The sequence below is a fragment of the Bacillus rossius genome, chromosome 2 (genome assembly GCF_032445375.1).
Source record: "Bacillus rossius redtenbacheri isolate Brsri chromosome 2, Brsri_v3, whole genome shotgun sequence".
Lineage (NCBI taxonomy): Eukaryota > Metazoa > Arthropoda > Insecta > Phasmatodea > Bacillidae > Bacillus > Bacillus rossius.
This window is the reverse complement of record NC_086331.1, coordinates 58,300,599-58,315,530: the sequence shown is the minus strand read 5'-3', so window position 1 is coordinate 58,315,530 and position 14,932 is coordinate 58,300,599. Positions and strand designations below refer to the sequence as shown.

General features: G+C 32.7%; 1 protein-coding gene across 5 annotated transcripts in view; it reads left to right on the top strand.

Moving 5' to 3' along the window:
• The window catches only part of LOC134529309 (ATP-citrate synthase), a 247,610-nt gene that overhangs the window by 127,258 nt on the left and 105,420 nt on the right, over positions 1-14,932 (top strand). For all 5 annotated transcript variants that reach the window (XM_063363226.1, XM_063363224.1, XM_063363225.1 and 2 more), the window contains exons 9-12: positions 663-845; positions 2,069-2,192; positions 3,279-3,394; positions 12,868-13,064. In XM_063363226.1, the coding sequence (XP_063219296.1) occupies positions 663-845; positions 2,069-2,192; positions 3,279-3,394; positions 12,868-13,064 (620 nt within the window). The remainder of the gene's footprint in view (positions 1-662; positions 846-2,068; positions 2,193-3,278; positions 3,395-12,867; positions 13,065-14,932) is intronic.

Below are 14,932 nucleotides of genomic sequence, written 5' to 3'. Positions count from 1 at the left end.
CACTCAGCATTTCCTATTCCATAGTCCAAAGCTAGTTTTGTCTGTTTCCCCTTGTTCCATGTTAACTACCTACCACTTTATTTATTTGCCAACCTGCACAAAATTAACATTACACTTTCAAAAACAATAAGCTTTTGAAGAATGCCATTCCTCAAATTAGTGAACTAAATTTTCAATAACTAGCTATATTTTTATGGTGGCAGAGGAAACAACTTTAGTTTTTTTTTTTTTTTCTTTTCTTTTGAGGAGCTATGGTATGAGATTAAAAACTGGGTGCATTCTATTCAGCAAGCATCAACAAATGAGAAGTGCCCAATAGTTTTTGTAAGAGCTAATTGGCTGGCAGTTAAAATTTTTATAAGCAGTGTTGCTATAATTTTGCAGTAAAGACATACAAATGCAGTGTTTTCCATTTTATTGCCACATCTAATGTCCTAATAAAAAACAAAGATGCACAGAATATCCAACTAATAGTGAATATAAGCCACACTTATAAGAGTTTACTGTTTTTCACAACTGTGCTTACTTTCTGTCCAAAAGATTTTACACTATAAACTTTTTCCTCACACCTTTAATTAAAAGGTCTTTTCCCAGTTATCATGATGTATTTTTTGGTTCGTAAAACTGATCTTTTATGGTTTTTTTTTTCTTCCTTTAAATAGGATAGCCCGCAGCAGTCAAGGAAGAGTTCGGCAACCTCATCAACATTGCCTTTACTTACAGCGAAAGAAAGTTGTAATGCAGCAAATGTTAAAACGAAAGATCAGTCTGATTTGTTGATCAATACACTTTTCACAAAAAAAACCAAAGCTTTGATTTGGGGGATGCAAACTCGAGCTGTCCAGGTAATGTATTTATTTTGTATTTTTGCCCCTCCTATTGTAAATATTAAATGAAACTATCAGAGGAAATATGGCTTTTTCTACTGAACTATGTAGTGGACTATCAACACATGCTTTTGCAATAAAGTTAGTATCAAACACATGCTGTATAGAATGGTAGTGAGGTATAATTTGATTATAGTTACTTAAGGTGGATTCACAACCTCAGATGTAGTAAATATGTATCCATGTATCCTATAATATTTAGGAAATGTCTGTGTAAATAAAATAATGGTCAAAATAAGGTTAATTAATAAAATTATTATCAGCTTATATTTTGTGCGATGGCTGGTTTGGATTCCCAACCATTGCAATGGTGATATGACCACAGCATGACTTTCACTGTTTCACAGCATGACTGTTTCATAGTACACAAGTGTTGGGACAGTGCACAAACAATAAAATTTTCATAAGTGAAAATTTGCTGATCTCAATGGGAATTTAATGATTTTACTCACTAATCAGTTGTCCTCGCCATTAAACTAAATAGTCAGGCATATTATCACCACATTTTCATAACATTTTTTGCTTATAAGGGTATACTTTCCGCATACTGCATACTCTATTACTCTGTTGGCCTACATGATTTCATTCGGTCAAATAAATGAAAAATTATTTTTAAAGTTTTTTTGTAGTATGTTTTATATGCATTAGACCAAATAAAATATGTTAACAAAAAATACTGATGTTTACTAATATTGTGATAGCACCTGATGTACAACTTTGTTGGTACATTTTTTCCATTAATTTTGTAACATGGGTATTAGCTCAAATTTAAAATCAATAATTACATGATGAGTCTCTTCTGTTAATTAATATATTTTGGAATATGTTCAAATGTTGAAGCCAGTATGACCAACGTAAAAATGGGAGACTGACAAGCTCCCTCATGGTCAAGTCACACAGTTGTTAGGTGCAGGGGACACACTTTACTCATTATAGAAATAAGAAATTAATGAAAATTTGATTATTTTACCCCATGGTTTTATGACTGTAGTATGTCATTTTTTTTTCATTTTTTTGTTAATACATGTAAAAAGAAATTATATTTCTTTTCCATTGTAAACTTGAGGTTAAGACTCCTTTAAAAAGAACACTTAACATAAGTAACATCTTTTTATGCCATAGTTAAATTCGAACATTTTGTACATTTTAAATAAAAACGTCTACTAATTTTTTTTTTTCAGAGTATGTTGGATTTTGACTTTGTTTGTCGACGGGACGAGCCTTCAGTTGTTGCAATGATTTACCCGTTCACTGGTGACCACAAACAAAAATTCTACTGGGGTCACAAAGAAATACTTGTACCAGGTACATAATTTTAGTTTAATGCAGTCTTTTGTCATTTTAGTTCACAGCTGATGTTGGTGAATTGTAGTCATGAATGTATTAAGGTAAATTGGACCATTGATTGCTTTTTGATTCATTCTTAGTAATTTTTTTTCTCAATAGATTCAGTAGTCTTTTGTTAAATATTAAGCCACTTCACTGTGATTTGGAAAGGACCTGTTTCTACTTGACTCTTGACAGTAGAAAACAGGAACACAGTTAAAAGTCTGATCATGTGGCTAACCAGGGCAGTTTGTTTGAGTCCTTTTTTCTGGTTCTGGTACTAAGACCATAATGGTTTGGCTGTGGTCTTGTACATACAGGTATCCATGATAATATTGTTCAGAACTTAGTGTTATCTGTGTGTAATATGAGGTGTAAGAAAAGCAGTTACACTGCTGTAAAATTTAAATTCCAACTCTCTGCACAACTCATGTCCGATGTAATTGAAGCATACGTGAACAACACTAAGGTTGTTAGGTTTGGTGTCTTGCGAATGTAAGTGGGTCTCTTTGTTTAGTTTTACATTGTGATAGCATCTTAGTGGTGCTTGTGCAGTGAGCAATTATCTGCTGATAATGCCTATAAAACTTCCACTTTGGGATGGTGATGGTGGTGATAGTGGTGGTAAACAGAAAAAAAAAAGTCTATTTACTTAGAAAATTGTTGAAGTACCAAACAAACTCTATACTGCCACTTCTGAGCTTATTTTATTCTGTTTGTGTTTCATCCATTTATGGCATTACAAAATTTAAAAATCAATTTTGGAAATCATATTCTAGTGTGATGTGAAGAAAGAAAATTTTCAAAACTGAGAAACACTATTTGATCCTGCTAAGAACCACAGTTGTTAGTTTTTTTTTATAAACAATTGGTTAGACATACTTCTTGTGTGTTTACTTTTCAATGGCATTTTCACATGGTTATTGAAATGGGCAAACTGGTGAATAATTTAAGACCCATCCAGATTATCACTTAGTAACTGTAAGGTATAATTTGAACACTGCAAAGTTTTTATATTAAATAATATATAATTTTTCTTTTTCTATGATTTGTTTTCAATCATAGTTTACAAGAAGATGGATGATGCTGTGTCTAAACACAAAGATGCTGATGTCTTGGTCAACTTTGCTTCATTGCGTTCTGCTTATGATAGCACTATTGAAGCAATGAACTACCCACAGGTAAGTTTACTGAATACACTTCTCTCTTCAGCATACTAATGGTTAGAACTTCTACTAATTTTTTGTTTGTTCATGCTTTAAAATTATGTTAACAAAATCTAATCACCAAGTCATTTACTAAACTCATGTTATATTGAAGCCAGAATAAATTGGTAAGGGTGTTTTCCATTGGACTCCATTTTAATTTCAGTACCTTCAAACTTAATGAAGTCTTAAAGTCAAACTGTGTATAGTTTGTTTAAATGACAAAAAATTCGTTGCGAAGAGTCAGGGATCTAATTTCCACCTTTTTGATGCCACCCAGCTTCTACAATCCATGTTCTGTTGGGCTGCCGTTAAAATGTTAGATATAAGATGACAATTTTGATTTGTGTAAGAAACATTTTTTTAGTTCAAGACAATTGGAGGTTCGGAATATCCTCAAGAATTGAGACGAGATTTAGAATCTTAACTAAAGTTGCTTCCAATTAAACGTGGTGGTTAGTGGACATAACTTACCCCACTGTTATAGCTTATCTTTGTTTTATTGGGGAAGTAAACCAGTCTAGTCACAAACGTGTTTACGCTTTAATGGAAGTGGTAAAGTGTCCCATGTATCCGGTGAGTGTGTGGAAGCAGTGCAACACTTCCACATAGCTTTCTAGGTTCCCTATCAGCTACCAATGAATAGATGCTATTTGCACCTCGTGTGACTCATGAAAGTAATTGTCAACTTTTATAAAATTGCCGACAGTGTCGTCTCCACCTTCCTTTCCAACACCCCCTTGAGCTAACGTGCCCCGATGAAAAAATAACGGGCAGGAAGTGTAAGAATGTAATCAAAAGTTTTTTTTGTGCTTGGGTCTGACTTTTTTGGTTGAGCAAATTTTTTATAGGAGACAGGAATAATCATTTTATCTAATGGTAGACCTGTGTAAGAGATAACACATGCTTTATATACTTTTAAACTTATTAAAAATAAACTGCCATTAACTACAGGTATTTGCTACCAATTTTGCAGCCCTACATCTTAACAATCTTATGTGTGTTTGTTCCTTTTTTAACATAACCTGTGACTGTTATCTTAGTGACTCTGCTTACACTTATGATGTGTGGCTTGCTCTTGCTTACGTGTGTGATATCATAGCTGAGTTGATGTTTTGTGTTATTGCTCAACACTTACGAACCAAATAAAAAATGCTCAACATTTGCTATGTGCCAGTAAACAGATACTCAGATACTCTCGCTACCATTCAGATTGACTGGTTCAGAAAAGGTGGGAGGCATACACCTATAATTGTTGCACATACTAAAACTTTTCATTGTTTTTATATTTTCTAGAAAAGTACACTACTCTACCTGTTGTATGCTCGAATCTGTGGCATACCGAATTGTATTATATAGGGTGTCTAATGTATATTCAAAGTTACAATAAATATTACCAAATTAGAGTATTTTTTAACCTAATAGCTCAATTTTCAGTAACTATAGCATAAAAATATGAGTTTTATTGAAACAAGTGCATCAGAAATGAGATGTTTAACAATGCTGTCATTTTTAAAGTGGAGAAAAACATAGTTTCCTGGAGAATGTCAGAAAAATGTGAAAGTAATGCTGAACGTAACCTATGTTCTCATTTGGTTGTACTTTGCATTTTATTTATTTTATAAATTATAATGGTATGAAAAGAATGTAACAGTGGATTTAATGAATATTTTTATTAGTGCCTTTGCTTACATTCGATTTAGTTGATTGTATTACATCTAAAAACATACATATTGTATTTTGTTCTGCCCTGTGTAAGCCAGATGATAGGAGATGGTGTGCTGCTTTATTTAGTATTTACATATCTGCATGATTCAGTAGTGAGTTATTTTATTTTTCTTTTAGTTTTATAAATATTATACAGATAGTCTGGTATAGATGTAGACCTAATGATTAGAGTCAAGATTTTGTGGTGTTATTTTAAGACAAATTTCGGTGTAAAGAAATAAAGATTTTGGTGTTATATGGTTTTATTTTTTTGCTCAAAATACCCACGGCAAAATTTTCTTGCTTTTCTGTACGACATGCAAATTTATTAAAACAAATATTAATAAACACTAAAACCTCATGATCTAATTACAATTAAGTTCATTTGCAAATTCATAGATAATTAAGTTCATTTGCAAATTCATAAATTCAAACTTTTAAATAACTACTAAAAATTTCATGACTTAATTACAATCACATACACTACAAAATTACACAATTAAGCACTTCCAAAGTTACTATTAAGACGGTTTTATTGAAATGCTATCATAGTTAAATTTTCTGCATTTTCTGGAGTGAGACGTTGTCTTCTGTCACTAACTACCAGTGAGTACCTGGAAAATGAACGTTTTGCATCAACATTTGATGTTGGGAACCAGATTACCCTTAAACTGGCTTGAGAAAATTCACTGTAGTCCCCTTTAAGGGAGCAAAGTACCTTTGCAACATCAATTTGGCTTGATTCTGTCAATGAAAGTTCATCCTCAATTATTATTTTGACAGCAACATAGCCATGTATGAATGTATCAATGGGAAGATGGGAAACAGAAGGCAAGTTATGCAGAGACTTCTGTAGGTTTGCATCTTCTATGCTAACCCTACTCACATTTCTTGGGTTGAACCGCAAATTAATGGCATTAAAGACTCTTAGACAAGGATGTCGTTTAACAGATGAGTTTTGCCTCAAACGCTTATGTTTCTCACTCGCGACATGTTTCACAAGCGTATCGCGTCTCGTAGTCTAGCCTGCAGTTACAGAATTTGCACATTAAAATTTTATCACTGATATAAAATCCTTCACTGGAAAATTCTTTCGATCGGTCACTGGCAGAAACCTTAGTTTTAGGCATTATCAAAAAAATTTTAATCACATAGGAAGAATTTAACCTCTCAATACGCAAAAACTTGCCGTGCTGTAAAGATCAAAACAATGGAGAATAGATGTGAATACAAACGCATACCGAATACCAACATACGTACATGAAAATTAATACCGACATAAACATGTACTATTTATTATTTACAATCGTTACGTTAAGCAGGGTTAATTTTATTTTCGTAGCCTGCGTACTTTATTTTAAATAAACAGTAAAAGCAATGCGCTTTAGTGTGTAATATTTTAATGATTAAAAACGTAATCTTAGAAAAACATATTTTGGACGTTTGTTATTTTTGTATTTACAGAAAGTTAACTGCGGCCATTTTATCATAGTTATCAACATCTTAAATTATTATGGTACACAAGATTACAGTTTAAAGAAAATATTACGTTAATTCCGAGACTTAATTTTAAAATCTATAATGAATCACCGTCGCATATAATATATATGGCTGCTAGTTACTGTAAGAAATATTTGATTGTGCTGAAGGTAGTGAATTGTCCTTACAGAATGGAAAAAAAAAAAAGCTTAAATAATCAGGATAGACGAACTTTCATGGCATATCGCGGATTTCGCACAATTTCGTTTTATTTCGTGTTTTCAAGTGGTTTTCGGTGTTATTTCGTTTTATCGCGCATTACCATATAATCGTGGCTCTACTAATGATCCAAGAGATTTTCAGCACAAAAAAAAAGTAATAGTGAACCATGTGTTATTTTTATTGCTTGTGATCCATTTCATAACAAATGATAATCATTTATAGCTTTTTTTTTTTGATATTTGTGTTCTTATTTGAGATTTGGTTCTCTTAGATAAGGATTCAAGTATGGATTCAGATCATTAAAAAATTTGATATTCTTAACCCTAATTCACTCCCAAATTTAATTGCATTGTTATGTTATTGGTTCTATATAAAATGCAGGTACTGTTGTTCCTTTTATAACTTAGAGTTATTTATTTATTTACAATTGTCACATGCACACCAACACTCCTTGAAGAGATTGCAAGTGTGTGTTCCTTAAACCAATTGCCCTCTTTTATCGCATAATCGTCGCACCAATATTTAAGGGCATCAAAATTTGGATAAAACAACCTCTCGCGTAAACGTTGCATGATGTTTTTGGTCCCTCTATTAGATTCCGAGCACTTTGTGTAGGTATCTTTTCCGTATAAAACAATGTATTTTAAAGTATAAATCTAATATTTATTTGGAAATTATCTCTTACTTATTTAATTAACGGAAATACGAAGTTGTCTGATGTGTAAATTTTCTTTTAAAGACGTTTTTAAACGTTATAACCTTTATCTGTTCGTCTGCGTCACCATGGTGTACCGCTTATAAAATTGTAGCCAGCACTAGTTGGCATCATTCATTTTTGGTTATGTTTGCTTCCCGTATAGAGCGCGCACACAGTCGAATATCGATTTCTCACCGATTTCATGCAATGCGCGCTCTCTGTTAAGTGCCAAGTTAACTACATTTGATATCCCACACTCTTTCGTGGTAAGTGTGTACTACGATGATAGTTATGCGTTAGTTCAGGCTCACATTCACATTCACATTTTGTTTTTCTATTTAAAGTTGAAGGAAGGTTTTTGTTGCGTGAGTTATTAATTTAAATTGTTCAGCATGCTCTTGTATACTCCACTTTTAAATAAATGTACTTCCCATAAATGGTTTTTGTTTTTATGGTTAACTTTACCTAACAAAAAAAAATTTTTCCCCGCATGAACGTTGCACCTCTACTTTTCAAACTTGATTTTAGTATAAAATGTGCATCAATTATGCGATAAAACACTGTAATTAATATAAAACTATGTCATGGTCAGATTTTACCATTCAATATCAAGCATAGAAGTTCGTTTAAAGAAAAAAATATCAATTTGATTAATATTTTGCGAACTATGGTTTGTAATAATTTTTCTGAAGAATAAATTGTAGCAAATGATGAATTAAACAAGAAATCATTTATACTTTTTTTTGTTATTACAATAATTTGTAATATTTAAAAAACTTTTTTGATATTTTTACAAAAAAATACATTAGTATTGAAGCCATTATTAAATTACAATACAATTAATTTACTTGTATCCATGTATGTATCTTATATCTCTGCATATTATTTTTGGATCTGTCCGTAAATTTTATTGTATCTTGGTCACTTAGTTTATGTGTAATAAATAAGACTAAATTTGTGAAACATTTTTACTTTTGGAATATAGGTTACTCAATATCATATCATAAGTTGCGGACGAGCGTTCAGACTGAGCGGACGTGTTTCGGGCGCGCTCCTTGGTTTCGATGTTTTGAAGCGATTAACTGCGTGTTAAACTTTTTTATTTAGTGCTCAGGATCATTAATCATTAATTCCTCAATACTAGACCAATCGGAATTCGCGGGTTTTGATCTATCAAGTAACGATGTATCTACATCAGTACTAGACAGTGACGTCTGTGCGACCATGTTTCGGTCACCTTCTAAAAAAACACCGGTAAAACCTGTGTTCACTCTGGAACTACAATCGAATGACTCCCTCACTTCTGAAAGTATCAACAGGAACACGGTGAACATGGAAGATCTGCTCAAAATAATGAATACGGTATGTGTAAAAATCGAAGAGTTAAAAAATGAGAACTGTATACTGAAAACCCTGCTTATGGATTCCAGAGCGGAAACAGCAGAAATCAGGCAGGGACTAATTAATATTAAAGAAAAACTATTCTCCGACATTCATCCTGAATCTTCATACAGCCAGGCCCTCAAGAAGCCTTTCATCGCCAAGCCAGCTGACCGCGCGATTCCACAGAACCGCGCCGGTAATAGCAGCCTGTCCTCTGACCTACATTCCACTCAGCGCGACAGCACAAAGGAAAATAACAAATGTAACGACACAGATGGTTTTACGCTGGTACAGCACACACGTAAAGCCAAGTCAACAAGCCATCCGGAAATGAAGCGTGAACTGGTCATGAAAAAAACACCCATGAAAGTGGGCATTAGAAATATATCCTCGTTAAAAATGATTCCCAAACCTATTTATAAAAAAACGAAGGCACTTTTTATAACTAGGTTTGATCCGACCGTGCAAGAACAAGACATCATTGATTACATATCTAATGAACTGAACTTATCCCAAGTTAAAGTAACTAAACTCAAAACTAAATTCAACTCCTACGCATCTTTCCACATCTCCGTGCTGGAAGAGGACTTTTCTAGAATAAATAACATTGTATTTTGGCCTAACGGCTGCTTGTTAAGCCCCTTCTACGGCAAACTACATCATGATCAAATTCTAAACAACAACTCTGCATCTGAAGAACCCATCATCAGGCCTAGTGCATCCACTTCCACATCCACCTCTACTTCTATTTCCGCATCCACATCTACTTCAATCTTGGTGCCTGGAGGAGCATCTTAATCTCCACCTGTGAAACAGTTTCTTGAAGAATATTCAGTTGCGTATCAAAATGTGAGAGGTTTACGAACCAAATCTATTGAATTTCAGGAAAACCTAATTAGTTCACATTTTGATATTATTTGTTTAACAGAAACATGGTTTAACAAAAATAATATCAACTCTCACTATTTTACAGACCGTTATTTAGTTTTTAGAGACGATAGAAACTCACAACTGACAATGAAGAATAGAGGCGGAGGTGTCTTATCTGCCATCAATAAGCATAAATTCTTATCAGTGCATCCTTTGTATGATTACGTTTTCCCCGGCATCGAAGCTGTCTGGTTAAAAATAAAACTAACGCCTACGAAATCATTAATACTTGGTACTATCTACTTACCTCCAGATATCACACCTAATATTTACCGGAATTATTTTGAAGCCTTGGAAGATAAACTGCTAGTCTGTTGTGATGATATATTGATTCTTGGTGATTTTAATGTGCCTGGCATTGAATGGTCTAATTCTAATCCTGATAACATTATACACTCACATGTCAAATCTAAAGCACATCCAGTCTTGGTTTATCACAATTTAATTGTACCCAACCAGCTATAAATCTCTTAGATCTGTGTCTTTCTAATCTTCCTCATTGTTTGGTATCACATTCTGCTGATATCCTTATCAAAGAAGATATATTCCATCCCGCTTTAAATATTAACATCATGTTAGAAACATGTCATAATAATATTAATCCCTCTTCTGTGTTCAGAAATTACAAAAAAGGGAATTATCTTGGTCTTTACAACTCTATCAATGACTGTGACTGGTCATACTTTTATAGTTCTACTGATGTTAATGATCTCGTGGATCAACTAACAACTTGTATTTCTGAAAAAATTGATACTTATATACCTCTTTCTATTAAAAAAAAAATCTAAATATCCCCTTTGGTTTTCCAACGAATTAATAAGTGCTCTTAAATCTAAAAAACATTTCCACAAGTTGTACAAAAGAAATAATAATCTATTCTACTATGCAAAGTTCTCTCATTTTAGAAAATCTGTGAAATCTCTAATTAAACGCGACAAAATCCACTGGACTCAATCGACAAACAACAATATCAAGAAGAACCCTAAAAGTTTCTGGAGATATGTTAAAATAATGAAAGATGGTTATTATGAACAACTTTCTCTTAAAGTAAATGGGGATATATCAAATGATCCGAATGTGGTAACGAATGTGTTTGCTCAGTATTTCTCTAGTGTATATGTAACCCCAAATACTTCTCCCCCAATAACTACATCGGTCATGTCTGTTGAGACTATAGCTGTGCCTAAAATTTCTGAAAGTCTAATACTTTGGGCAATTAAGGACTTAAAATCAACTAAATCCACTGGTCCTGATGGCATTCCCAATTTTATTCTTAAAGGCTGTGCCCATCTTTTAGTACCCCTACTTTATCACATTTTTAACACCAGTCTGAAAACGAATATATTTCCCAATAATTGGAAAATAGCAAAAATGATTCCTATTCATAAAAATGGTTCAAAATTAGACGTCTCAAACTACAGGCCAATATCATTACTTAATGGGTTCTCCAAAATTTTTGAAAAAATTATAGCTAAATTTTTAAATTTTCAACTTAGTAATACTCTCACCAATAATCAACATGGTTTCAGGTCTGGTATGTCTACTACCACTAATCTTCTTACCTTTCTTAATCCTGTATATAATATAGTTACAAATAGGGGTCAGGCCGATGCCTGTTACTTCGACTTGGCCAAAGCCTTTGATACTGTAAACCATTCCTTACTTCTTATTAAATTATCCCATTTTGGTCTCTGTGGAAACTATATCAATTGGTTCTCAAGCTACCTATCCAACAGAAGTTTTTTTGTATCGATCAACAATCATAGATCTTCTCAGTATAATGTGTGTTCTGGTGTTCCCCAGGGAGGTACTCTTTCACCTCTTCTCTTTAATATATTTATTAATGACATTACACAAGTACTTTGCTACTCTACTGGAATTCTTTTTGCTGATGACCTAAAAATTTATAAAATTATTTATTCCTTAGAGGATTGTGAATTATTACAAGAAGATATTATTAAAGTTAATAATTGGTGTCTAAGAAACTTGGTCAAACTCAACAAAGATAAAACCAAGGTTATATCGTTCACTAGGAAATACCATCCGATTAAATATTCATACAAATTAGCGAATTCTATCATCTCTCAAGCCCACTACACAAAGGAGCTCGGTATCATCCTTGATTCAAAACTATATTTCCATAAACATGTAGATTACTTATATTCCTATGCACGAAGAACTCTAGCGCTTATAAAATTTATTACTTCTTATGCAACCAACTCAGACTCACTTATCTCTCTTTACATGGCACTTATAAGATCAAAATTAGAATATGGCTCTGTTATCTGGAATGGTATCAACTTAACAGATACTGAAAAAATTGAAAGTATTCAAAATAAAGTTATAGATTTAATTATTACAAGGAATCTCCCACGCCCCATCTGGACACCTCTGGTAGACCGTAGGGCCTATCTTGATGCTCTTTTTGTTCATAACTGTTACATTCATAAATTCAGATGCCCTTATCTTCTTGAAAATACTGCCTTAAGAATTCCTCAATTCAATTCCCGCTTACGCTCTACTCTGTGTACTCTTATTACTAATAATGATATTATTTATAGACTTATAACAAATTACAATAATATATATTTGAATTCCAACAGTGTTTAATTATATATATTCTGATTTATGTCTGTCATAGCTATATTATTTTTCCTTCAATATCTCGTAACATTTAATAATTTGATTTTACCTGTATTAATTATGTTTGTATTTGTTTTTTATTTTTGTTAATGACCTAGTTGTTATTGTTCTTATTTCTATATATCTTTGTTTGTCTTGTTTATGTATTTGTGTTTCTGTGTTGTTATAAGCTTTTTTTTTTTTTTTTGTGTTTTTCTGTATTTTGTATTTTAGTTTTTTTTTTTCCGTGCCCACCATAAAAGTGTTTCAGCTGTCGGTGGGCATGTCACAAATACAAATAAATAAATAAAAAATAAATAAAATAAATTTCTCGTGTAACTAAATATTTTTCTATTTATGTTAGTCTAATATCTGTTTAAGACATAATAAGTGTTAAATTTTATTTCAGATACGTACAATTGCAATTATTGCCGAGGGAATTCCAGAGAATATGACTCGGAAGCTTATTCTTCTTGCCGAAACAAAGAAAGTTAAAATCATTGGTCCAGCTACAGTAGGTGGAATCAAACCAGGTTGTTTCAAAATTGGAAACACTGGGGGAATGATGGACAACATATTGCACTCGAAACTGTATCGTCCTGGCAGGTATGTGCTGTTACCACTTGAAATTTTACTCTTGTTTCAGCAAGAGTTTGCTTGGTTAATTATTTTCCATTTTTAATTTTACGAGATTTGACCTGCCAATACTAATGTACAGTATGTCCATAAAAGAATGTCCTAGTTATAAATTCTAATAGTATCAAATGAAAGCATTGTAGAGTTTTGGTTCAAGGTCACAAATAAAGAGTAACTCAAACAGTTTTAGATAAGCACATGCGCAAGTACTGAATTGTTGTTGTCTCACTTGCAGCACCACCTATGCAAAATGGCTTCTCCTGAGCATAAAGCATTTTTTGTTCTGCAATTTGCTAAGAGTGAATCTGTAATTTCAGTACCACGTGCCTTTCGTTTAAAGTTTCATTGTAATCCTCCATGTGGCAAAAACATCTGCAGATGGTATAGGCAGTGTCAGTATTGACAGTGTCAGAGCATGTTATTTGCATAGTCCTAAGAAATCTGTTCGGAAAGCAAGTCTTGTACTTCAGTTGCCACAGTTGACACAGAATTGAAGAGGCTTTTGCTTCCATTACTCCGGACTTGTTAACCAAAGTGTGGGAAGAATTGGACTTTATGTTGGATGTGTGCCGTATAACTAAAGGTGCACATATTGAATATTTGTAAGAAAAACTAGGTTAGTTTACATTCAGTTTGATGTAAATGATGTAAATGATTTGTTGCAAATAGTCTAAATTAAGCTGTCATATAACATTGAAACTGTGACATTTCTTTTATGGACATCCAGTAATTTCACTCCTATTATTAAAGTTAGGGCTACATTGGTGCAGTGTGCCCAGTCACTTTTTTAGGCTGGTTTCCAAGGTACATCTCAGGGAATTTTGGTAGAAGTTGCCATGAACTAGTGGATTTTTTAAATTATTCATGTTTCTTGAACCCTTGTATTCCCATGTTGTTCCCTACCCATCTCATCTCACATCAATCACTGCTTGGATTATTTAAATGGCTGGTCTGTTCCACAATTTAGGCAGCTGAAACCAAGCTTTTACATTCTCTAATGTGGACAGTTCTTAAGATAAGGCATGATAGTGGATGTATTATATATTCAGGATAGTGCCCAAATCTGTAACCCCATGGATTTTTTATTTTAAAAATTGATCTGTTTAAAGCTTCTTATGTATACTTTTAAAGCATGCTATGTACATACTTTTAAGGTATGTTATGTATACTTCATAATGTTTTTTACTATTTATATTTCACTTACAGTAAAATACTAGGTATGAGAGAAAAGTTTTTTTTTACCATTTGGAAATTTTAAATCTGTTTTCCTAAACCAGGCCCCTAGTACAAAAAACCAAAATGACACACACATATATATGAGAAGTCTGCGAGTACTTAAAATTTTTTAATTTGTATTGAATAATTGTATATTCAATCAATTTTTTCAATTATTAGTTACCGATAGATGCAATATCCTACGGAAGTTCAGTTTTGTTAGCTGTCACAACTGTCCATAACATCGCATCATAAATCCTGGCCTTTAGTGTAATAAAAAGTAAAAATTAACATTATTTTACCTCTAACATTTTTTTATGTCATTACATAACTGACAATATTTGAAATACATTTCAAGAATTTATAATATTTAAAAGTATGACTATATAAATATTTACACTGAAACACTCGCTAAGGACTGTGTTTCATGGTAAACCAACAGCTAACTTATAACTTTATCTGTCCTCAAATTGCATGTTGGTTATTTGTATGAACACAAGTCAGAAGTTTTCATTCATGAGCAGTTACATTTCAACTAGCAATCTCTCGATAATGTATCGACTAATAATATCTCTGGCCTCGTCACATATGAACAATATCTTGGCACTCAGCCTCATCGCACA